The sequence below is a fragment of the Bubalus bubalis genome, chromosome 8, assembly GCF_019923935.1.
Source record: "Bubalus bubalis isolate 160015118507 breed Murrah chromosome 8, NDDB_SH_1, whole genome shotgun sequence".
Taxonomy (NCBI): Eukaryota; Metazoa; Chordata; class Mammalia; order Artiodactyla; family Bovidae; genus Bubalus; species Bubalus bubalis.
The window spans coordinates 95,964,712-95,988,771 of record NC_059164.1 but is presented as its reverse complement, the minus strand read 5'-3'; the positions used below and the strand labels follow the sequence as shown (position 1 = coordinate 95,988,771).

The window sequence follows — 24,060 nt, the reverse complement described above, 5'->3', positions numbered from 1 at the left end:
GTAAGTCACAGTCGACTGTCGTACAGTCAGTGTTAAGTACACAGTGAAAGAGTTAATCCAGGCGAGAGGTCATTATAAAGGGCATGATGGACTCTACTGTGGACGGAGAGAGCTAGTGAAAGCCGTATAGAGGTTACACTTCAGTACTTAGCTCAAGTGTTAGAAGATGGGTAGGTGTTTTCCTAGAGAAGGAAATGGCAACCCACTCCAGTATTCTTCCCTAGAGAATCCCATGGACAGAGGAGCCTGGCAGGCTACAGTCCATGGGATCGTGAGAGTCGGACTCGACTTAGCAACTAAACCAGGTGTTTTCCAGATACATAGAAAAGGGTGAGGCGTGGGTGCAGAGCATTTCCAAAATCAAGAGCAATGGAGCAAAGACGTGAAGAGATGTGGAAGAACCAAACCCTGAAGAACCAAAGACATGAAGGAATGTGGTCAGGCTGCAGCTTGTACAGGGTGGGAACTGAGGCGAAAAAGTAGGTAGGAACCTGATCCCAAAGGACCTGCCTGTTTGACCATGTATTTCATTTGGAAAGCAGATGCTGTCTAGACTTGGCTGTGAGAAAGAACCTTTTGGGAGAGTAGGAGTGGAGGGTGAAAGCTAAGAGACAAGACCAGAGATTCATGGCTTGAATCCAGGATATAAATGATTAAGAATTAATATAAGAACAGTGAGTATGGAGAAAGGACTGGACTGCAGGATCTCCAGCTCTGTGACCCACTGGAGGTGGGAGCGGAAGAGAACATAGGCTCCCAGGTTGCCAACCCAGCTGCTGGTCTGCAGAGTGACTGGCTCCATTCATGCAGTCACGTTTTGGATTGGGTGGCAATGCTTCTCTGTCCAGAGAGCCTCATGGGGGTGTCAGTCAATAGAATGAATTTCGTGGTAGTCACTTAGCTTGTGGAATATCTTTCTTAAAAGGTCAAAGAAAATTATTTCTCTTAAAGTTTTTTTTTTTTAATTATTATTTTTTCATTTGCAACATTTGTATATTGATGCTTTACATATTTTTTAGCCTTGATCTTCATTCAGGTTGAAGCCCATTTGTCTCAGTGGTACCTGTTTTTGTTTCCAGGCGGTATGAGTATCACCCCGTCTGTGCTGATCTGCAGGCCCAGATTCTCCAGTGTTACCGCCAGAACACCCAGCAGACCCTCAGCTGCTCGGCTTTGGCCAGCCAGTACATGCGCTGCGTCAATCAGGCCAAACAGGTGGGTGTACGAACCAAGCTCCCGGGGGCGCCGGAGGAATAGAAGGACTGCCATCCAGGGCACTGGGAAGGCTTCAGTAGGTTAATGTGTGTGACAAGCTCCTTGCGGTCACGAGTTGATTAAGCTTTCATCCAGATGGTGGTAGGAAGAGTCCATAGTATCCTTGTGTTCCACTTGCAGAAAAAAAAAGACTTAAATAATACTTTTTCTGGTTGCCCTGAATTTTTGTCCTCTACACTGTAATTGTGTCGTCAAGGTCATTGCCCCATATTCTGGGCCAGTAGTCAAAGCCAGCAAAGAGGAAGGATACACATTAAGAGGCCAACAGCTTCAAGTTCATAAACACGTAGTAGCCATGCCGATGGAGAAGGCACTGGCACCCCACACCAGTACTCTTGCCTGGGAAATCCCATGGATGGAGGAGCCTGGTGGGCCGCAGTCCATGGAGTCGCTAAGAGTCGAACATGACCGAGCGACTTAACTTTCACTTTTCACTTTCATGCATTGGAGAAGGAAATGGCAACCCACACCAGTGTTCCTGCCTGGAGAATCCCAGGGATGGGGGAGCCTGGTGGGCTGCCGTCTGTGGGGTTGCACAGAGTCGGACACGCCTGAAGCAACTTAGCAGCAGTCATGCCAAGAGCCTGGTTTAAAAAAACAAAAGGCAGACATAAAACTGAAACAACCCCTCCATACTCCCCACCCCTCAAATGCAAGCACCTCTCAGTCTTCTGCCAGTTGGTAGAGTCCACTCAGTTGGGCAGGAAAAGAGAGGCCAGAGATGGGCTTAGGAAGCAGTTCCCATTGCTTCTGTGTACCATAGCCATATGCTTCGTATGATCTTTCATAGCAGAATAATGGGAGGATCACAGGACGTGTGTTCTCCCTAATTTATGTACTTTAGAAAGCCAATGATAAACCCTGAAGCAAATTAACAATTCTGGCAGGTCACATAATTGCCTATCATTTAACTGATTTAACAGTTGGATATAGGTGGTTCTGAGAGATGAACATTGTTGGAAACTGTGGTTCTTTCTGCTGACAAACTCCCTAGAGTTGACCTTGTAACCCAACTAAATCTAGTGTTTGAGTTGCACAGCATGCCTTCCTGCAGTCTAATTTGCTGTAGTTATAATAATGCCAGTTAGTATAAATTTCTAACACGCTGGAAATATGGGAGGGTCAGTATTGTCTGGATAGCTGGAAAATAACAGCAAAACTAGTGTAAAAAACTGGAACCAAGATTTATTAAAAGCCTGTGTTGTTGTTAAAGATCTTGTGGCCTGAGGCTTTTATCTGTTCCGCTCCTGTGGCACTTGTCTGACTATCCGTAGTGTGCCAGAAATTCCTTTCTTTCAAGGTTTTTGGTAGAAGCAATGTTGCTAATGTTAAGTTCATTTTATTAATTAAAAATAGCTTCTGATATGCTCTTAACAATCTCCAACCATCTATATCAGTACTGACTAAAGCACATGGAACCTGTAAGTTGGATTCGTGGATTTTTCTAGCTTGATGTAGGTGCTGTATCCAGGTGATGGTGGTAGTCAGTGCAGAGAATGGCGGGGACAAAGTGTATATTTTGACACCGGCGTCTTGTAACACAGGTGCCCATGTCCACAATGTGATCTGTAGCATCACGGAAGCAGCGCCTGCAAAGGCGTCTAGAGTGTTGATTCCGTCCTGATTGTCTGGGTTGTGTTGAACTGTGTACACCACCTGGTGAGATCAGTAGCCCACATTCATAGAGTAAAACAAAATTAACTTGTAACAAAATCAAATATACCACATGGTACAGCAGAGGGTTTGAACTGGGCAAATCTGGGTTTGTATCCAAGCCCTGTTTTTTACTGGCTCTGTAGCCCTGAGCCTTGTGAAGTGAGGTCATATCATTTACAGTGTTGTGAGGATTCCATTTCTGTAGAATATTCAGGAAGTCTAAAGTTTTTCCTTTCTTGCCTCAACTGTGCCAAAACCAACTTATTGGCCAAAAGCAGCAAATCACTGCTAGTGATTCCCAAGGGGAACCCAGTCATCCGGTCCTCCCGTCCTCCCCACCTGTCTCCTCTGCAGTGTAATATAATGCTATTTTCAGTGAGTGTGTTTCTGGTGCCTGTTGTTTTCGCAGCTGTTATATTCGAGTATTAGAATTGGAGTATATAACACTAGGTAGTACTAAAATGATATGTCCACAAAACCTTTTAAACCTAAGATGAGCGGCATTGAAATGGGAAGTAACCGGTAACCCCTGTATGTCTATAGATTTAGATTTCAAGGTCATTTCACATCCATCCTCTTATTTGTTTTTTTATGACAACTTGAGATGTAAATAGAGATGGTTTTATTTTCACCATTTTACAGTTGAGAGAATTGAGACCCAGGGAAGTCATGATGGTAAATTTAACAACTAGACCAAGATAGAGCTTGCCATAAAACAACAAATTTAAAAATAAATAGTGTTTGGCTTTTGAGTTGGGTGTGTGAAGAGATATCCAGGAACACAGAAATAAGGTGGTGAGGGAAGGACAATAACGAAGGAAGTGAAAGGGGAAAACCTGAAGACTGAATGAAGTCATCTTTGAGACTGCAAGTAACGAATAGAGGGGTGGGGTTATGACGATGAAAACCAAAGGTGCAGTTTAGCGCTGTCCCATTTTAAGACCATGCCAGAATGGCCAGTGTTTCCTGAGCAGTTACTTTTCCACTAACACCATGTTTTCCCGTGTGTGTGAAGTTAGCCTGACTTTGTGACCCCCGTTCTGTGCCTGTTGTTGGAGACTTTGGGCAGGATACATGGTCCCGACCCTTCATTTGTTGTTACAGTTCCTGACCAGTCAACACCTCTTCTTACGTTTCCTTGTTAAATCCAAAGAACAAGTTGAACATGCTAAGATACTAAACATAACAGCAGCCTATTAGGTCATGTTGTCCATTTCCTGCGCAGCACAAGTGTTTTCCCCTTGGAATGCTTCCAATAGCCAAATCCACTCCACTTTTAAATGACTCATAAGATTGGGCTTTCACTGGTTCCCTTGGGGCATTGTTCTCTAGACTAATAGATTTCACTGATAAGAAAATTTCCGGATATTCCTTAGCCTTACTTTTTGTTTCTTATTCATCCACTTAATTCACATCAGTCTTTCTTCAGCTAGTCTTAAACAATTCCTCATGGTCAAGACGAGACATTTTAGACCATTACTTCCAATGTATTAAGTTATGTTTTCTTCATAATGGTAAAGAGATATTAAATTGCTGTAATTATTACTGCTAAGACCTAAAAGCTACTGGCTAGCTTTATGAAATACAGCATTTAAAAATATAGGAGGACATTGATTGATAGACTTCTGTGTCTTTCATTTCTCATATCTGCTTAGCCTCATAGCTTTTTGTTTTTTTTTTTAAGCCTTATAGCGTTCTATAAACTCTTCAAGATTGAATTACCTGTTCTTACCGGCAAAGCCTGATTCACATTCACTCTTGCTTTCATGTACCTTACAGGAGAATGGGAGGGAGGGAGCAGCAGGAAGCCAGTAGTCCTGGCCCACTAGTAGGCCAAAACGTGCCCAAGTTCTGCTTACACAGCGGGCGTGTAGAACGGGCCTGCTCCCCAGCCTGCACTGCCCTGCTCCCTGGGACTCCCTTCACTGCCCCTCAGTTTATTTGCAGAATGTAGCTGCTTAGTGGGTAGCATTCTAAGCTTTCCAGCTCTTTCCCAGCCCTGCTGCTATTGACAGAAAGGTACAGAAGCTGGCTCGATTCTTGAACATCCTGTGCTCACCGGAGCGGGAAGTTTATGGGGACTGCTGGAACACTCCACTCTAGTCACAGTGACCTGGGCTTCAGTTTCTCCTTCAGTGAATTAAGGATTTGAACTCAGTGGTCCACCAAGGCCTCGTAGCTCTCATGTATTCCATGTCTGAGAGCAAGCAGCCGAGCACACGAGTGCCCAGGCTCCTGAGCACCTTCGCAGTGAGAGACACGGGCTCTTTGGCACAAGCAGCGTCTCTGCTTCAGTGGCTTCCAGCATTCATGCCTCTACTTCTTAGATTTTGCTGTCAGCCTTGAGCTTCCCCTCTGGAAGGAGAGCCATGCTTCTGATTGGTCCGTGTGTTGACTGGTCCTTCGTTAAAGCAGATAGTCCTGGCAGCCCCGAGGAAGCCAGGGTAGCAGAATGAACTGGGAGGGGGCAAAAGAGTCTCACAGTTTCTCCAGAGTCAGTGGAGTGAACAGTGGTGCTCTCAGCGCTGCCTGGCAGAATGGAGCCCCCCGGCTATAAGCTGCATTGGAGAAAGCAGGCTACATCCCTCAGCTGGCCCCAGGCTTCTCTGCCCTGGGCTGGCTTCCACCCCATGCACCACGGACCGTGGGTGGTAAGGGATTATGGAAATAGAGCAGGAAGCCGGCTTAGAAGAGCCAAGGAAAGACCAGACTGGAAATAAAGGCCTGACCCAGGAGAGGTCCATGGGCCAGAGGTGAGCAAGGAGGCTGGAGTCAGATGGTAGAGGCTAGACAGAGCTCCTGAACTGGAGCCAAGGTTTAAATCAACAAGTGGGTAGTGGAGCAGTGACCAGGCAAGCAGCTCAGCTACAGGAATGACTGAAATGAGCACATCTTATCAGTGAGTCAGCCCCGCCCTCACTTAGGCCTGTGTGCTTCCGCTGACCTCTTTGAGGAGATCAGAAAGTTATTTGACCCGATAAATGAAGCCAGATCCTAATATGAAGTGACTCTGTTCCAAGACTAGTGTACCTGATTCTTTGTTTTGAAAATATAAGCAACACCCCAGTCTGTGGTTGTCCTCCAGCATAGAAGACCTCAAGATCAGTGCCTGTAGAGGAATTTGCCATGGCATGACGTGTCGGTGTTCTTGAGAACAGTGGATTTATCTCCCCTTGTACTTGGATTTACACTAGATCAGGAATCGAGGACATAACATCCCTGTTATTTGAGTATGAAGAGCACCTGAAACCATATCGGTAGCTTTCACTTTAGAAATCAGAATTCTTGGAAGAAAAACCTGGTGTTCAGAGCAAGTTGTATTTTATCGTTGTTTTAAGATGAGCTATAAATTACATGCAAATGGTTTCATAGACTCAAGCTGTTAGAGCTCGAAGGACATAGAAATCACATAACCTAATCACATCTCTTCCCTTGGAAAAATTAGCACCCCAAGGGTTTCAGAGGTCTGTAGATGGGACAGAGTCCAAACCAGAATGACTTGATGATGCCAGACTCAGTACGCTGTTCCCTGTAATGTCAGATCACAGACATGGATGATCAGAATCACTGGGGGAATGTCTTTAAAATGCACGTGCCTGGTCCATCCCCAAGAATCTGAGGTGGGACCTGAACATCTGAACTCCCAACAGATTCCTCATGCGCCCATGGAGTCTGAGAACCACAGCTCTAGAGCCCCATTGGCCTGAACCACGTGAGAGGTCTTTAGCCTCAGAGATCTTGCCAAGTCTGACTCCCCACTCTCAGGAGAGGCGGGGCTGCCAGTCACAGCCTCCTGGGTCTGAGCCACCTGCAGCAGTCTCATCAGACTGACTAGTTCTGTTCTCAGCCTCAGCAATAAATCAGATGTCTTAGACAGAGGTCAGGAGCCTCTGAAAAAGAAGTTCCTTTCTCCCATCCTCTTGCCCCACTGCAGCTGTGCATGTGTGCTAAGTCACTTCAGTTGTGTGTGACTCTTTGCAACCCCATGGACTGTAGCCCACCAGGCTCCTCTGTCCATGGGATTCTCCAGGCAAGAATACTGGAGTGGGTTGCCATGCTCTCCTCCAGGGGATCATCCCAATCCAGGGATGGAATCCAAGTCTCATTATGCCACCTGTGTTGGCAGGCGGGTTCTTTACCACCTGGGAAGCCATTGCAGCTATAGGTGCTGCCAAATGGGGAGCCACATCCGGTTTTCCTGGGCGGGAGGGAGGAAAGGGCACCCAGGCGAGGGAACAGCCCCCTGGCCAGCTCACACTTGTGACTGGACCCTTCCTTGGCTCTGCTGCTCCCAGGCACCCGCTCCCGTCCCCTGACCCACATCAGAGACCCTCTCCTTAGGCTGTTGCTTCTAATCCCACCTTCAGGGAGCACCAAGATAAACCAGAAAGGTTCACCTTCTGAGAAGGCTTAAAAGGGGGCCTGCTCTTATTGTGTCTGAAGACTTGTTTATCATCACCACCTAATGATGTTTCTTGGGGCTTCCCTCATAGCTCAGTTGATAAAGAATCCGCCTGCAATGCAGGAGACTCCACTTCGATTCCTGGGTCAGGAAGATCCTCTGGAGAAGGGAAAGGCTACCCACTCCAGTATTCTTGGGCTTCCCTTTTGGCTCAGCTGGTAAAGAATCCACTTACAATGTGGGGGACCTGGGTTCGATCCCTGGGTTGGGAAGATCCCCTGGAGAAGGGAAAGGCTACCCACTCCAGTACTCTGGCCTGCAGACTTCCATGGACTGTATAGTCCACGGGGTCCGCAAAGAGTTGGATACGACTGAGCGACTTTCATTCACTCACAGTGAGGTTTCTTAATCACCTAATGGGCCACTTATCCTCAGGAGGACTCATGGGCGTTGAGGAGAGCATTCCCATCCTTCCATGGGACACCCCTTCAGATTTGGAGTCATGTCAAAGCAAATGAAATTCCAAAGTTCAGATTTATTACTCCAGCCTCTTCTGTCACAGGAGTCCTTTTCTAAAGCACCTTCTGAGAGTAATAGTTGCTTTATGACATTTTCTTAAAAAAAAAATCTGGTTTTAATAGAAGAAATATTACTGTGGTAATAGACTCTTACTTTTCTTAATAGGCACTTCTTTTCTAGTGTTTATGCTTCAAGAGTTAGAAGTGCAGTACGTTAGTGTTTTGTCTGTTATTACAGCAAGTTGTATAAACAGTTAATTACTTGTAACTTAATTTGAATATCACACAGAGAGCATTTGTCATAAGAAGAGATGAAACTAGACCCAGGCATGAAAAAATTAACCTGCGTTTCCTCCAAGAAGGAAGAATAAAGAACAGCACTTGCTGGGGGGAAGAGACAGATACTGAAAACAAAATAAGTTAGCTAATCGGATTTTCAGGTGGCCAGGAATAGTACTTGGCACACAGACAAGGCACGCTTTGTGCTTCTCATAAATTGAATTTATTGATTACTTTCTCTTACTTCTCACAGTCTTCTCCTCCTGTCTCTCGCACTCCCTGTTCCTCCTCAGAGCTCCATTCTCTTCCGCTTTCCACTCTTCCTGTCCCTCTGTAGTGAAAACTCAGGTTTGTCAGGACACGTTTCTGTTTCCAGGTAAACCTTGCCCTGCTAAGCCTTCCTTCTTCCATAACCCAGCTTTACTAGGTCTTTTGAAATCCAGGAACACTTTTTATTGTCATGATAATCATGAGTAACCCAGGGTTACCATAATTCCTCTTACATATACGGAGAGGACCAGTAGCTCACGCGCTGCCAGTGGTGGTCCACCCCTCCACAAAAGCAGTTGATGAGATCACTATGTAACTAAAATATTTGAGGAAGACCTTTAGATCATCTTAATCAATGGAAATGGCACGCATCCTCTTGTCCCCAGGGGCCCTGCTCCTGTCTGACAGGGTGCTTTGCTAGCTTCTTCCTCAGTGGCCGGGATCAGAGAGACTTAGGAAAAGAGCTGTGTGGGTGTCTGAACCAGTCGCTCCTTTGGGTAATTTACCCAGCTGTTGATAAAGGCGTTTCCTCAGGCCCCACTACGTGAATGATGAGCAAATGCCAGGAATTTCTTTCTCCACATTAAGATTAAGTGTTAGCAGTTCCTTAAATGAAGGAAGCAATTTTTTATAACTTGCAAATCTTTTCCCTCATTCTTTGGGGAATTTCTTATGTTAATTTATGCAGCGTTAAATTTATGCAGAGTTGAACTTCAGCCCAACAGCAGCGACTTAAAAAACCTATACGTGGAAGCTGACTGATACAGACCCTGTCAGGCCTCAGGAGCCCTCCACCCAGAGGTCCTTGCTCCTGGGTTGGGGCAGGTTTTTATTGCATACTTGTGATACAGTAAAAACACGAAATGTTTTTACCAGTTTGTTCATTGAAAAAAAATTTCAACTTGACATTGTGTCTTTGAATGTCTCTGACAGAAATGAGGTGGTCTTGTACCACCTCCACCACCCATTGGTGGCAGCTGAGTGCAGTTTGACAACATGTGTATGTGTAGACCAGCCCTGGAAGACACAGCCTCGCCCCCTGTGTCTTCAGGGAGTCGCCTGGGAATCAGGTGAACGGCCGTGCACTCTTTGAGGATGCACTTTTTAATACACATAGCAAGGTATTTTGTGACTCGTTACTTCTTTCATGTTTTATATTTGTTCAAAAATGTTCTTTAGTGTCTTCCTGGTAGACTGGCCCATGATCGTCACACCATCCAAGGTGCAGCTTGTCTCTCTTAAGAGAGTCTGACATTCTTAGCATTACATGACCGGGCTGAAAAATTACCCTTCTGTATTCAGTCAGGGTTACAGGGAGGAGAACAGTAAAAAGGTTCCCTAGACTCTTGCCAATACTCTTAGCAGTTGCTTTCAGTTATATTGTGGTCACTGTGGATCATTTTGTAACATTGGAAAAGAGGTACGTGGTCACACGACTGTTGCTATCACTGTGAGACCTGAATTGTAGAATGAGGCACAGCTATGTGGTTTTGAGCAGGCAGGTAACAGATTATAACCTGCAAAGTGATCATGTTCTGTAGTACCTAAGTGCCCTTGCATAACCTCAGTGTAGATCTCTTTACACTGACTTCCGTTTTGTATTAACAACTAATGTTGTGGCAAGGTTGTCTGTGTATCTGGAGTTTATAGAGCTTCCCACCTCTATAGTTGGAGAGGCTTTCCCAGATCAAGTCATAAGGGTGTGAGGATAAATGATGGCTGTGGCATTGCCTGGTCTGACTTTTACATGGTAAGGGCTCGATTTTTAAGCTTTCAAACAAATAGCGAGCTCATACTTGAGTGATGGGTTTGAGAGAAGCCTCACGTTCTGGTGTTAATTCTGCAAGGCGATTCTCTGCCGAGTGGAGTCTTCCGCTTGATCTGCTTTGTCTTTTCAGTTTTCTCTAGACGCGTCTAGCTTTTCTGATTCACTTCCTCTTTGACTGCATCGTCTTTTCTGACCATTTCTATATGCGTCCTCTACACACTGCTTAGTCTGCTTTTATATCTTTTGTGCCCCATGGACATAGGCTTCTTAGAAACCTGTCATCATGGACACTTTAGGATAACCTTTAGGGTATGCTCTTCCCCCTGTGCTCCTATGACCCAGGATGCTTATTTGTCCTCCTCTTCCTTTTCATCCCCTTTATTTCAGTCTCCTTTCTTCATCTCTATCCTTAAATATTTATCTCTAAAGACCTTTGAGCTCTTTCCCAAGCCTGCAACTTCCCTCTGGACCTTTCCTTCTGGGATGTCTCATCATCATCTCAGACCCAAAATTAGAGTCATCTTTCTTATTCCCAAAATGACTCCTCTCACTGACTTGCCTGTGTCTTTTGGTCACACCGCCTTCCTCCCTGTCGGTGAGGAGCCCTCATGCCTGAGGTTCCATCACTGCTTTCTCCCCTTTCCGCTGTCTTTTTATCACCGTTTCTTGCTCCCAGCCTGGCTTCATTTCTAATCTGCCTCCTCTTGGTTTTCCTGCCTCCACACACTTCTCCGTTGAAGCCGTTGTATTAAGGATGTCAGGGTAACCTTTCTAAATGACATTTTCCTATCAAGAAAAAAATAATTGTTGGATTCCCAGGTTTTTTCAGTGGCCAACAAGAACGAATCCCACCCTAACATTCACAGGGGGCCCTTTTTATACTCTTCCTTGGTGCGTCCTGAGTGTCTGTTCTTTCCTCTAGCTGGGCCTGCCTCTCCTTCATTCTTCATCCCATGCATAATGGGCTTGTGCCCTCCTCTGAGTCTTTCCCAGTTCTTCCCCGCCTCACCCCCCACCTCCAGTCCTTCTGTCTGTGTATTCTGTCCAGAGTGGAAGGTCATTGGAGGTGCCTTGCTTGATCACTCCAGCTGCAGAGAGTTACCCTCTTCTGAAATAGGCAGCACCACTCTTGCTTTTGAACTAATACCTTCTCTGGAAGAGTACACAAAAAACTGGGAAGTAGGAGAAAGGGAAAAGTGACTTCGTCCTATGTATTCTTTGTTCCTGAGTCTTACACTGTGTACATGTATCATTTATTCAGGAAAAGAAAATTTTAATGTATTTAGCAAATTATTTTTAAAAATAGCAAGTTATTACTCTTTATTATGCCTCTTTCCTCATATCACCTAACTCAGTATAATGAGTGCCTAGTAGGAGAAGGCAATGGCAACCCACTCCAGTACTCTTGCCTGGAAAATCCTATGGATGAAGGAGCCTGGTAGGCTGCAGTCCATGGGGTCGCTAAGAGTCGGACACGACCAGGCGACTTCACTTTCACTTTTCACTTTCATGCATTGGAGGAGGAAATGGCAACCCACTCCAGTGTTCTTGCCTGGAGAATCCCAGGGACAGTGGGGCCTGGTGGGCTGCCATCTATGGGGTCACACAGAGTCGGACACGACTGAAGCGACTTAGCAGCAGTAGTAGGAGCTCAGTTAAGAAGTTGGATACGTGAATAAGTGGCTGGAAGTGTGAGGGATGGAAGGAAGAAGGCATGAACAAATCAGAGGCAATCTTGGGCCTGACCCAGCCTCTTCCTCTTGATTAATTTCAAAACTAAAGGAGAAAGGATTCTTCAAAACTAAAGAAGACTTTTGTCTTCTTGTGAAGTGAAGTGACGTCGCTCAGTCGTGTCCGACTCTTTGTGACCCCATGGACTGCAGCCTACCAGGCTCATCCGTCCATGGGATTTTCCAGGCAAGAGTACTGGAGTGGGGTGCCATTGCCTTCTCCACAAAACCTAGGCAGGCCTAATTCCATGGCCCCAGCCCTTGCCCTCGGCAATGGTTTACATCCTGAAGTGTGGCTTCTCTCTGGATCCTAACAAATCCACCTCTTATCGCTTTGTCTCTCAATGAATTTTTGCAGTGAGACATCAGAGCCTGAGTTTCATTAGTTTTGGCCGGGCTTGAGTCCCGGGAGAGAGCTGAAGGACAGGAGGAAAAAGCAGTGGGAAAAATGTGCCAAGGAATCCCCTTCATAGCCTGCTGGAAAATTTGCTAAATATCTGACTGGTGCTCACAGTTTCATTGGTCTGATCCTTGGCACAGAGAAGAGAAAGGACAGAAGAACCCGCACCGGCTTGGGTAGCAGCTCCTGGGGCTCAGCAGATAGCGCCTTTGGGACATGCTGAGGAGTAGCCTCTCCAGAGTCCCTCAGTTGTGCCCCTGCCGCCCGCCTGTTTGCGGGAGGTTCGAGGAAACAAGAAATGAGAGATTGTAAAGGCCCCTCCAGCCACAGGAGCGAGGACCTCTTACCTTAACTGGAGGTCTTCTGGAATCTGAGACTGGGCCGCGTGAGCTTCCTGCTGAGTTCGTTTTTTGCTGTCCCGGTTTCCAGTACGATGGGCCTTTCCCTATGCTGGGTTTCTTTGCCTTCTGCTTCTAGCGTGGGAGCTTCCCTGAGTTGGGCTCCTGCTGTGCTTGGTGTCCTAAAAAAATAGAGACAGTTTATCTCCAGGCCCAGCTAGTTAGAGTTTTAATCTGATCATTGAGAACTTCTGTGTGTTTGTTTAGGATTTTGTATGTAGAAAATCTTAAAAACCCAACCAAGAAAACTGTTAGAATTGATCAACAAATTCAATAAAGTTGCAGAATACAAAAATCAGTAGTGTTTCTATACACTAACAGTGAATTTTCTAAAAAAGAAATTAATCCCATCTATCCCTTGTGGGTTAGCTGGTAAACAATCTGCCTGCAATACAAGAGACCTGGGTTCAATCCCTGGGTTGGGAAGATCCCCTGGAGAAGGGAAAGGCTACCCACTGCAGTGTTCTGCCCTGGAGAATTCCATGGACTGTATAGTCCTTGGGGACACAGAGAGTCAGACACGACTGAGCAACTTTCACTTCACTTCATAGTAACATTAAAAAACAATACAATGCTTAGGAATATTTTTAACCAAGGAGATCAGAGATCTCTCCTCTGAAAGCTATAAGACATTGATGAAAGGGATCAAAGAAGATACAAATAAATGGAAAGGTATTCACTGATTGGAAGAATTAATGCTTCTAAAATGGTGATACTAACAAATGTCATCTATAGATTTTTTGCAGTCCCTAACAAGATTCCAACGGTATTTTTTAATATAAAAATAGGGGGGGAAAGAGAGGGGAAAAAAACACACTTCTAAAAATTTTTGGAACCACAATAGACCATGAATAGCCAAAGGAATCCTGAGAAAGAAGAGCAAAGCAGGAGGTGTCATATCTCCTGATCTCAAACTATACTCTGGAGCTATAATAATTAAAACAGTATGGTGCTATCTATGGTATAGACACATAGACCAGTGAAACAGAATTGAGAGCCCAGAATTAAACCCAAGCACATACAGTCAAATAATGTTTGACAAGGGAGCCAAGAATGTTCAATGGAGAAAGTCTCTTCAATAAATGGTACTGGGAAAATTGGATATTCATATGTCAAGGAATAAAAACTAGACCCCTGTCATATACCACTCACAAATATTAACTCAAAATTGATTAAAGGCTGAAGTAAAAGAAAACATGAACCTCTCAGAAGAAAACATAGGATAAAAAGCTCCATAACATCAGTGTTGATAATTAGTGTTTGGAAATCATACCTAAAGTACAAGCAACAAAATACACAAGTGGGACTCTATCAAACTAAAAAGCTTGTGGACAACCAAAGAAGCCAACAAAGTGAAAAAACAACCTAGAGAATGGGAAAGAAATATTTGCAAACCATGTTTCTGATTAGGGTTTAATATCCTATGTAATATAAAGAATTCATGCAACTCAGTAGCAAAGAAAAAGATCCAATTAAAAAATGGACAAAGGATCTTAATAGACATTTTTTCAAAGATATATGAATGGCCAACAGATATATGAAAAGATATTCAATATCACTAGCCATCAGGGAAATGCAGATTAAAATTACAATGAGATATTACCTCATACCTGTTAGAATGGCCATCATCAAAGAAACAGGAGATAACAAATACTGCATAAATGGGGAGAAAAGGGAACCCTTGTGCACTATTGGTGGGATTATTAAATTGGTGTAGTAACTATGGAAAACAGTATGGAGGATTCTAAGAAATTAAAAATAGAACTGTTATATCATCCAACAATTCCACTTCTGGGAATATATCCAAAGGGAAAAAAACCACAAACTTGAAAAATACATCTGCATGTTCATAGTGGGATTATTTATAATGGTCAAAACATGGAAACAACCTGTTTCTATCAGTAGATAATGGACAAAGAAGTTGTGGTGCAGTGGAATATTATTCAGCTACAAAAAACCCAAGGAAATCCTACTATTTGCTGCAGTGTGGGTGGACGTTGAAGGCATTATGCTAAGGGTAATAAATTTGACAAAGAAAGACAAGTCTGTATGATCTCACTTATATGTCAAATCTATAAGCAAAAAACAAAACACCAAGCTTATAGAAAAAGACAAGATTTCTGGTTACAAGAGGTGGCAGGTGTGGGGGGATGTGGCGTGGTGGAGGTATTGGAGGAAGGTGGTCAGAGGCACAAACTTCCAGTTACAAGATAAGTACTAGAAATGAGTAACACTGCATTATGAAATAGGAAAGTTGTTAAGGAAGTGAGTCTTAGAGTTCTCGGTACAAGGATGATTTGTGTCTTTTATTTTTATTGTGTCTATATTAGATAATGGACATTAAACCTATTGTAACAATCATTTCAGAATATATATAAATCAAACCATAATGCTGTATACCTTAAACCTGTACAGTGATGCATGTCAATTAATTCTCAATAAAGCTGGGGAAAAAAGAATTCTCCCTGTTTGCTGTTCCTCACACCCACCCACACAGATAACTAAATAGAATGTAGGGGCCGTTTCTGAAATGTGGGAATACTTACTTAGATGTGTGTAGCTCCAGCCAGCATTGTGAGTTCATGAAGAGCTGCACCCTGCCTCAAGTGAGCAGAAGTTTAAGGGACCAGATCTTGACTTTAACTGAGAGATGCTCTCTCTACCCCACTTCACCCCCACCACCCCCCCACCACCCTTGGCCCGTTGGCAATAGCTTTCTCCCAGTCCATGCCACCAGAAAGCTCCCACACATCCCCAGATGCCCAGGGTAGTGAGACAGCAGCCACGCTCCCCCCGTACCCTTACTCACAGGCCAGGCCGGGGTCACCCTTAGGGTTCAGTTGGATATGGTGGGGGGAGGGCTTATTTGGAGATTATTCGTGATTCCCTAGTGGTGTTCATTAGAGGTAGTCATATTTCGAGACTAGGAAGCTTATGCCTTGCTGTACATGTTTTTGAGGTGGGTCTTTGAAAAGCAACACAACAGTGCTAAGTTCCTGCCCATTTCTGGCCCCCTCCTTCTGATGCTAAATCTTACGTTTTCTCTTTCTCTTGCAGAGTACGCTTGAGAAGGGAGGATAAAATCAACTTTTAGAAGAAGGACAATTCCTTCAACTTAATTCCAGAGGTGGAACGTTTCTTTTTTCCTAGTGAGAAAGCAACCCATTTAAAGAGAAGATCATTAGAGAGAAACATCGGAGAGCAAATTCAGCAGAAGTGTATCTCGGTTTGATCAGCAACAGTTTGAAAAGCCAAGGCCTAGATCAGGGATCATCCGTCAAGGACATGCCGCGGTGTTAATAAACCCCATTTATGATAATTACAAAGAAAGGCAGCCCTCTCCACCTTGTGTACTTTCTATTCGACTTCCTCTTCTAACCAGGCTCCATCGTTTGGTGAACCTGGGCTCCCACAGAACCAGGGCTTGGAATCAAGGGCTGAGGTCACTGGAGTGGGGAGAAGAGGAGGCCAGATTTCCTCCATCTCCGGCCAGCAATGTTGGCGGAATTGGCTGCGCTGTGGCATGTCAGGCTTCTCCCTTTTCCTTTTCTGCCTTGACTATCTAAAAGCTACTTTATTTTAACTTATTATGGTGATCATGTAAGAAGACAAAAAGAGAAAATGTACCTCTTTTACTGGAATAATGTTTCTGATTACAAGTGAAATAAGGCATTTTTTTATAAACATAAAGGCAACCTGGCTTCTGCAACCTCTCCTTTATCATGAAAAACCGACATCTTTACTTCACTCACTATCAATAATAAATATATTTTCTGACAAAGACTGTCATAGTCTGGGGCTTTGTGTGTTTTTTGTTTTTCTTTTTTTGCCGGGTTAAATGGTTATCCTTACGGGAATTGAGTTGACTTACAATGTTATTAATTTGCATTTGTGTGGTACCTTTCCTCTAAAAAGCTCCAACACTTTTTGTAGAACCTCAGACAGGCAAAGTTATAATTTGCCTCCCGGGGAGGTAGGGTTCAGTAAGATCCTTACCAATTGCACGACCCTTCCTTTCTTTGCGATGACCAAAGCCATCCTGCCTGGAGCAACCACTAGTTCCTGGGTTAGGCACTTCTGACCCTGCAATACTAGAAAAATGTTAAAAGGAAAAAGAAAAACAAATTAACCCCGAGAGCCTCTTCTCTTTCTGATTTTATCTAAACTTCCTGATTTTAACTCTCACTTTCCTACCAACAAATTGGTATTTCAGCGCTGGAAGTTGGAAATGAGCATCCATGCCGAATGGAAAGATCTTTCTGGAAAATAAATGAAGAAGGGAAAACCAGTGCTCTGTGATGTCATATCTTTGGACATTAGAATTTAAGCATCCAGGCTCCAGAGTAGGGTGCGTCTGTGTTCAGATTGTAGCTCTGCTACCTACCACCTGGGGGACCTAGCTAAGCTGCCCCACCTAAGCCTAAGATTCCCCAATCCCTAAATCGAGGGGAAATGCAGGAACCTGCTTTGTAGGCTTATGGTGAAGAGTCAAGATGCTTTCCACATCCATTCAGTCAGGTCCATTGTTGTTGGATATGCGATGATAATAAACAGATTTGGAGTTGGGGGCATGGAAAGAACATCCACATGCCTTTTAGAGAAAGTTGGGCTGCACCTAACATGTCTGGAAAATTTCAGCCGGCCCCCTGAAGTGTCGGTGTGGCTTCTCATGCATCTGAATTCCCAGGTTGGCTCCATTTGTTTGGCGTCTTCGTGGACACACCTGTAAACCTGCTGTTGATTCTGAGTGGCATCGGGGACACTCCTCAAATCATCATTGAAAGGCTCTGTGACTCTTGTTTAATGAAACTTTTCTTTTTGTTAAATGATGCAAAAGAAGCTGCATTCATTTCAGCGTGAATGAAGGAAGCCTTGGTAACTTGAGCCGCGGCACATTCTGTCAGGAAGGCATCCAGGTAGCTGCCTGGGAGCAATAATAGGTACACGTAAACAAATGTGTACCTGGTGACTTGCTGCAGTGTTTGCAAATCAGCTAACTCACAAATTCCCTCCTATACTGCTTTGTTTTGCAATTTAGAGCCAAGAACTTGGCACATCCCAGGCTGCCAGTCTTGTTGGCTGGCAGAGAGATACAGCACGGAAGAGTCAGGCACTTCACGCTGGTTAAATCCATGAAAACAGGAGGTGGTTTGTCAGGGCATCTCTCTCCCAGCACCATTATTAACTTCTCGTCCAGATAAGCAAGATGCATGTAAGAGGAAAAGACCACACTTCAGGGGAAATAAAAGGTGAGATGATGCCTTTTTCTGCACCTTGGAGCCCTCCCTGTGAATTGTATCACAACTCTGCCCAGGTCAACTGTTAACCTCAAGACAGCTGTTTGGGGAGAATGTTTTGATCTGTGTCAGGCTCACGGAGCGACACACTCCAATCAGTATCTGCATTAAGTAGACCATACCTTGAACCACAACGGTTTGGCTCATGAAGCCAAGAAGAATAAAGTATCTTGAAAGCTGGTCAGATGTTATCACACTAAACTAATGTCTGGTGAACTTCTAGAAGACAGCAGGGTCTAATCAGCACCAAGTCCTGCCTTTGGAAAGTCAATAACTTATTACAGAAAATGTGCCAACGTGCAATGGTTTAAAATATTGACTGGCTGTTATTAATAGTGAATGTGTACTGCTAAAAGTCAGGCGCTGGTGACCTGCTCATCCACCAGTGAGACTCCTCTCCGTAGCAGCTCTAAGCTGCTGGTGTTTTGCTTCAAACTAAACAAGTGGCCAGACATCCTCTTAGGAGTCCAGGCTGAGTCAAGAATCTTAGTTTGACATCTTTCAGACTAAGACATGGACAGGGAATTAAAGGGAGGGGATGAGGCCATACTGTCCGTAAGAGAGAACACTGGCTCTTGGCGATCCAAGCTGTTCTTAGCTTGACATCTTTCAGCCCACAGGTATAATTACCTTCACCAGAAACCTGCAGGATAATTCTCTTTCCCCGTTTCTGTGAGCTGTAAAAGCTGACCCTTTGAAGGTATAAGAATTAGAGCAGTTGAACAATTGAAAGAGTAGCAATGACTTACTGTGGTGGTCCTGTTTTGAGTTACAATTTTTGATAAGCTAATACTTTAAATGAACAAGTTGATGTATATTTGTTTCTTTGTCTCAACACCCCCAAATTTTCATCTATCTCTCAGCTTCCCCCTTCAATCGTTCCATCTTTATCTCCTTCTCTAGATTCTTTTGTGTATTTAAACTTTTCTCACCGTTGTTGGCCTTCCAGGCCCACTCGAGACACATTTGGCATTATCTTGGGTACAGAATCCTAGGCTGTTGGTCTGAGTTCTGTGCGCTGACCCATGGGATCGAGTCACTTCCCCTCGGGTTTCTCTGTGCCCAGTGGCCCACTCTGATTCTTCTCCCTTACAACAAGTGATTTTATTTTTTCCCATCCCTTGCAGCATGTGGGATCTTAGTTCCCTGACCAGGGATCAAACCCATGCCCCCTGCATTGGCAGCTTGGAGTCTTAGCCACTGGACCATCAGGGAAGTCCCTATAGCAAGTGATTTTTGATACTTCTCTTTTTTCCCCAGCCTCCTAGTTCTAGTAATATATTTAGAACTTACTATCATTTAGTTTTTTAAATTTTTAGTTACTAATTTATAAACATGGCAAATGGAACTTTTAAATTCTTCGGGCAGGGGTGGGGGGAAGCCCTAAATTTGTATTTAGTTCTCTGGCCATTGATTTTATTTTTTTCTTATAGTTTATGATCTGCATTAGAGAAATGGTTTCTCATCATTTGCCCCAGGGGATTTTAATGAGTGGGTGGGCTGTGTCCATTCTGAAATGTTGCCTTAAGGACTTTTCTCTGTTTGTGCCAATGAAACCCACAATCCAGACTAGAAAAAAACAGCCTGTGATGCTGTTGCTGTTACCTGCATTTGTCTGAACAACACACAGGTGGTTAATTCAGGTCCATGATTTATTTTTAAATTTATACTAGACATTTGTTTTGGCTTCTTGTCTTGCTGAGTCCTTAACACAGTGTTATGGTTTTCAGTTTTCACTCTCTCCTTCCCTTGATCTACTTGGTGTTGGAGGTTCCAACAGTGACTGAAACCGTGGAAAAAGAATTAAAGAGAGGGGATCAGGCCATCCTATCTGGAGGATGGAATGCTAGCTTTTGGTAATCCAGGCTGTATGGAGAAAAGGGCTAGACATTATCCCATAAACTCCTTGTCATTTCACCAGCCTCTGTCATTCAGAATCCACTAGGACAAGAAGAGAAAGGTCCTTTTTAGTTACTTCAGTTTAGCTGATCTATAACTGTATCCATTTTACTATCATCCCCATCCCCCATGGGAGATGGGAATAGTCAGGGATTTTCCGGACTCCATAGAATAGGAAATTTTGAGGCTGCCCTTGTATCCCATGGAGGTTGACTCCTGCCTTGATGTACCTTGGAGAGCACTCTTTGATGAGTGGGTTGACTTGATACGCACCAGAAAGACAAAGTGAACTTGACCTTACCTGGAATGAAATCACCTCATTGATCTGACAAGGTCCTTTACAGTAAGAACTTTGACTAAAGTACCAGAGAGCTTAAGCAACTTTCAATTTCATTTGAAAAAAAAACAAAAACAAAAACACAGAGTCATTGGGGAAAAAAGCGACCAACCACCTAACTCATCCTCCTACCTCCAGGCTGATGTTTGAATGAAGATGGTGAAATTGTACATTCCATCTTGTGTCCTCTCTGCTGGTGCCGCCCAGCCTCAGTTTTGCTGGCAGAACCCCTGTAAAAATGTTGGATTGCTTTAGAGGAGAGCAGAAGTCATCGTCCAAATTAGAGGTGTTCCACTTTTCCTACAAGTTGTCTTGAACCTTCCAAATAGACCCTCAGCCTTCTCCAGACCATGATAATATGCCCTGTGGTTTAGGGGACAGTTCAGTGTTGAATCCAGTTTGGATTCAGGAAATGTGGTCACCATATGACTTTCAGTTAAGGAATGTGGAAACCAAAAATTGAAACTGTCAACTTCAGTCCCTGAAACCCCCTCAAGCCAAGTCAGCTGTAGACGGAAAGCAGCGGTACTTCAATTGAATGCAGTGACATAGACTTCTTGAAGTGAGTTTGTTGAGGCAAGACCTCCACATGTTTCAGAGATAATGCTGGAAAGCTTGATTTATCTCACGTCTCTGTCCCCTGACTTATCTCACTTCTCTGTCCCCCAGTGTAGTCTCTGCCTCTCCTGGGAGCATCATCACTGCACTGTGGTCCCTGACACTTTGCTGAGAGGACAGCCTGCTTTGAATATCACCCCTCAAAGTAAATTATGTTTCCATAATGATTTTTAAATGCACATGTGGAGATTGAGATCAGTGGCCACATTGCAGGATACCACTCTGCTCCAGGGCTCCCCTGGTGTCTCAGATGGTAAAGAATCCACCTGCAATGTGGGACATCTGGATTCGATCCCTGAATTGGGAAGATCCCCTGGAGGAGGGCATGGCAACCCACTCCATCATTCTTGTCTGGAGAATCCCCGTGGACAGAGGCGCCTGGCGGGTTACAGTCCATGGGGTCGCAAAGAGTCACACATGTCCGAGTGACCAAGCACATACATACTCTGCTCCAGCTAGGCCTTTCCTTCCTAGACTTGGTCCTAGGAGCGGCCATGCCTGGGCTGGACCCCAAGTGGCCCGTGTTTGGGGAGCCGCTTACAGTGCCCTTTGCTGTCGAGTCTGCCCACAGGTCCTCATCAGTGCCCACAGCACAGGTGGAAGGCCTGTGCTCGCTCACTCCCTGTCCCTGGAGAACATACACAGCAGGGGTTGAAGGCCAGATGACTGGGTCCTATTGCTTATTTTTTGCTGCCTGAGCGGTTTAAAAGAAACCATTTTCTTCATTTCATAGCCCTGGGCCATGTTTCTCAGTCAACATCAAACCAGAAATGCAATGCCAGCCTGCAAATTTCAGCTTTGCCTTGCATCTCCCTAAGGTAATGTGCAGCCTGATCTCAGAAGCATGACCACAGAGTCATTGAAAATACGATTCAACAGTGAACTGAAGTGGCAATGTCATCTTATTTCAAGGCTGGCTGCAGGGCAGGAGCTGGGAGCTCAGCTCTTAACAGAGGGTGAAGAGGGTGTCAGCTCACCTGCTGGTGGGAGTTCGAGTTTCCTCAGCGTTCTTAAAAGCCGATTGCAGCAGCCACGTTTTAAATGTGAGTCCACACACTTTACCCTGCGGTGGTTAACACAGAACTTGGAAATCTCAGTAACTGAGGTGAAGGTGATTTTCTTTCACTGGAGATGGCTCTTTCAGCCAAGTTAGATGTTATTGTATAGAAGTAGTCTAGAGGGGTTATGCATCACCGTTAAGATACTACTATTTCAGGAACATGTGAAATTACTATCCTGAGTTTTTATAACCACTTCCAACTCCCTCATTGTAGGAGCAGCTTATTCATCACCATATGGACCAGCCATACCACTTAGCTCTCCACTCCTGCATTTTCTCCTAGCGGGGAGAGGGGTTTTCTCCTATAGTACTGCATCATACTGGCCTGGCCTGAATCATTCATACATTGATACATCAAACCAGCAGAAGCTACCTCTGGGCCCCAGTCACTGTTCCTGGAGTCAGGGAAATACTGATCAACGTGATGGACAAGGTCCTGACCTCATGGAGCTTATGTTCTTGCGGTGGGGAGGAGGGCCTGAACATTAATGTCAGGGAGTAATAAATGTTCTGTGAAATACTGCAGCAGGGAAAAGGAATAGCTCAGGGAAAGGGAATAAGTCTTGGAGGGGAGGGTATGCTGTATTAGTGGGCAATAAAGATGGCTAAATGTGACATTTGGCAGATTCTTGAGTGTAGTGAGGGCACCATTCATATGAAGATCTGGGGAAGGGTATTCCAGCCTAGGGGAGCAGTGAACACAGGTCCTCAGGTGGGAATGAGTTTGATATGTTAAGGGAACAGCAAGGAGGTCCCAGGGGCTTGAGTGGAGTGAAATAGGCAATGCCGGCAGATGGTTCAGAGAGGTACGCAGAACTTCATTGTCCACGGTAAGAATTTAAGTTTCATGCTGAGCATGGTTCAAACAACAACAACAAAAAAACAGCTGGAGGGTTTGGTGCAGGGTCATCAGTTGATCTGATCCTTTGAAGATCACTAGCTGCTGTGTGAAGAATTGTCTGAAGTATGGCTAAAGTGGAAGCAGGGGGAATATGAGAAGACTGTAACATTAATTACGAAGTAAAGGACTTCCTTGGAGAAAGAAATGGCACCCCACTCAGTATTCTTGCCTGGAGAATTCCATGGTTGGAGGAGCCTGGTGGGCTGCTATCTATGGGGCAACACAGAGTTGGACATGGCTGAAGCGACTTAGCAGCAGCAGCAAGGGACTTCCTGGTGGTCCAGTCGTTAAGAGTCTGTGCTCCCAATGCAGAGAGCCCAGGTTCGATCCTTGGTGAGGGAACTAGATTTCATATGCCACAAGTAAGATCCCACATGCTGAAATGAAGATCTCATGTACCGCAACCAAATTAATAAAAAAAAAAAATGATGAAGAGGCGGTGACTGGGACTAGGATGGGAGCAGGAGAGAGAGAAGTCATCACATGAAGGCTGTCTACAGATTCCAGGGGGCCCAATAAGACTGACGATTGCCTTAAATGTGGGGTGTGAGGAAAAGAGAGGGAAAGTATAAGAGCCCCAAGATTTCCCTGAGCAACTAGCAGAACGGTGATACCATTTACTGCATTGGAGACACGACTCTAGTGGGTTCGAGTTTGATCCCATCAGGTGGAATATATAAATCACAACTCCAAGCCGAAATGCTAAGTAGGCATTAGCTCCCTGCTGGGGCTATAGACAGAAGACTGAGCCGTCCCCATCGAGATGGCACAGAGCTGGGCGCTGGCTGTGCTCACCAAGCGAGTAAATGTACAGAGTGAAGAGGGTTGAAGGCTTAACCCTGTGGCTCCCTGAAGAGGGTGAGCCAAGAGGAGTGGGAGGACAGTCAGGGAGGTGGGAGACCAATCCAGGCTGACCTGCCACTCAGGGGAAGAAAAGGTTTCAAGGAGAAAGTGACCAGCTGTGCGAAACACTGCTGGTGGACTGAATACGATGAACACAGAATTAACCAAAAGGTTTGGCGACCTGAAGGCCACCTGACGAGGAGTTTTGGTGACTGGTGAGGATGAAAGCTGGTCAATAGGGTTGAGAAAAGAATGGGTTTGCAAAGTGGAAACAGAAGAGGCAGCATTTGTGAGTAGTTTTGCTATGTGAGGAGTTGGGGGTGGGAGAGGTGGGTGGAGGAGATGAAGGTGATCAAAAGGTACAAACTCCCAGCTATAAAAGAAGCAAATGTAAAATAAATGGAAATAG

At 44.7% G+C, this 24,060-nt stretch overlaps 1 protein-coding gene across 2 annotated transcripts in view; it reads left to right on the top strand.

Moving 5' to 3' along the window:
* Positions 1-16,480, top strand: part of CHCHD3 (coiled-coil-helix-coiled-coil-helix domain containing 3) — a 285,897-nt gene extending 269,417 nt beyond the window's left edge. For both annotated transcript variants that reach the window (XM_025291546.3, XM_006047727.4), the window contains 2 exons: positions 1,080-1,215; positions 15,754-16,480. In XM_025291546.3, the coding sequence (XP_025147331.1) occupies positions 1,080-1,215; positions 15,754-15,777 (160 nt within the window). In that variant the 3' untranslated portion in view covers positions 15,778-16,480. The remainder of the gene's footprint in view (positions 1-1,079; positions 1,216-15,753) is intronic.
* The last annotated feature ends 7,580 nt before the right edge of the window (positions 16,481-24,060 follow it).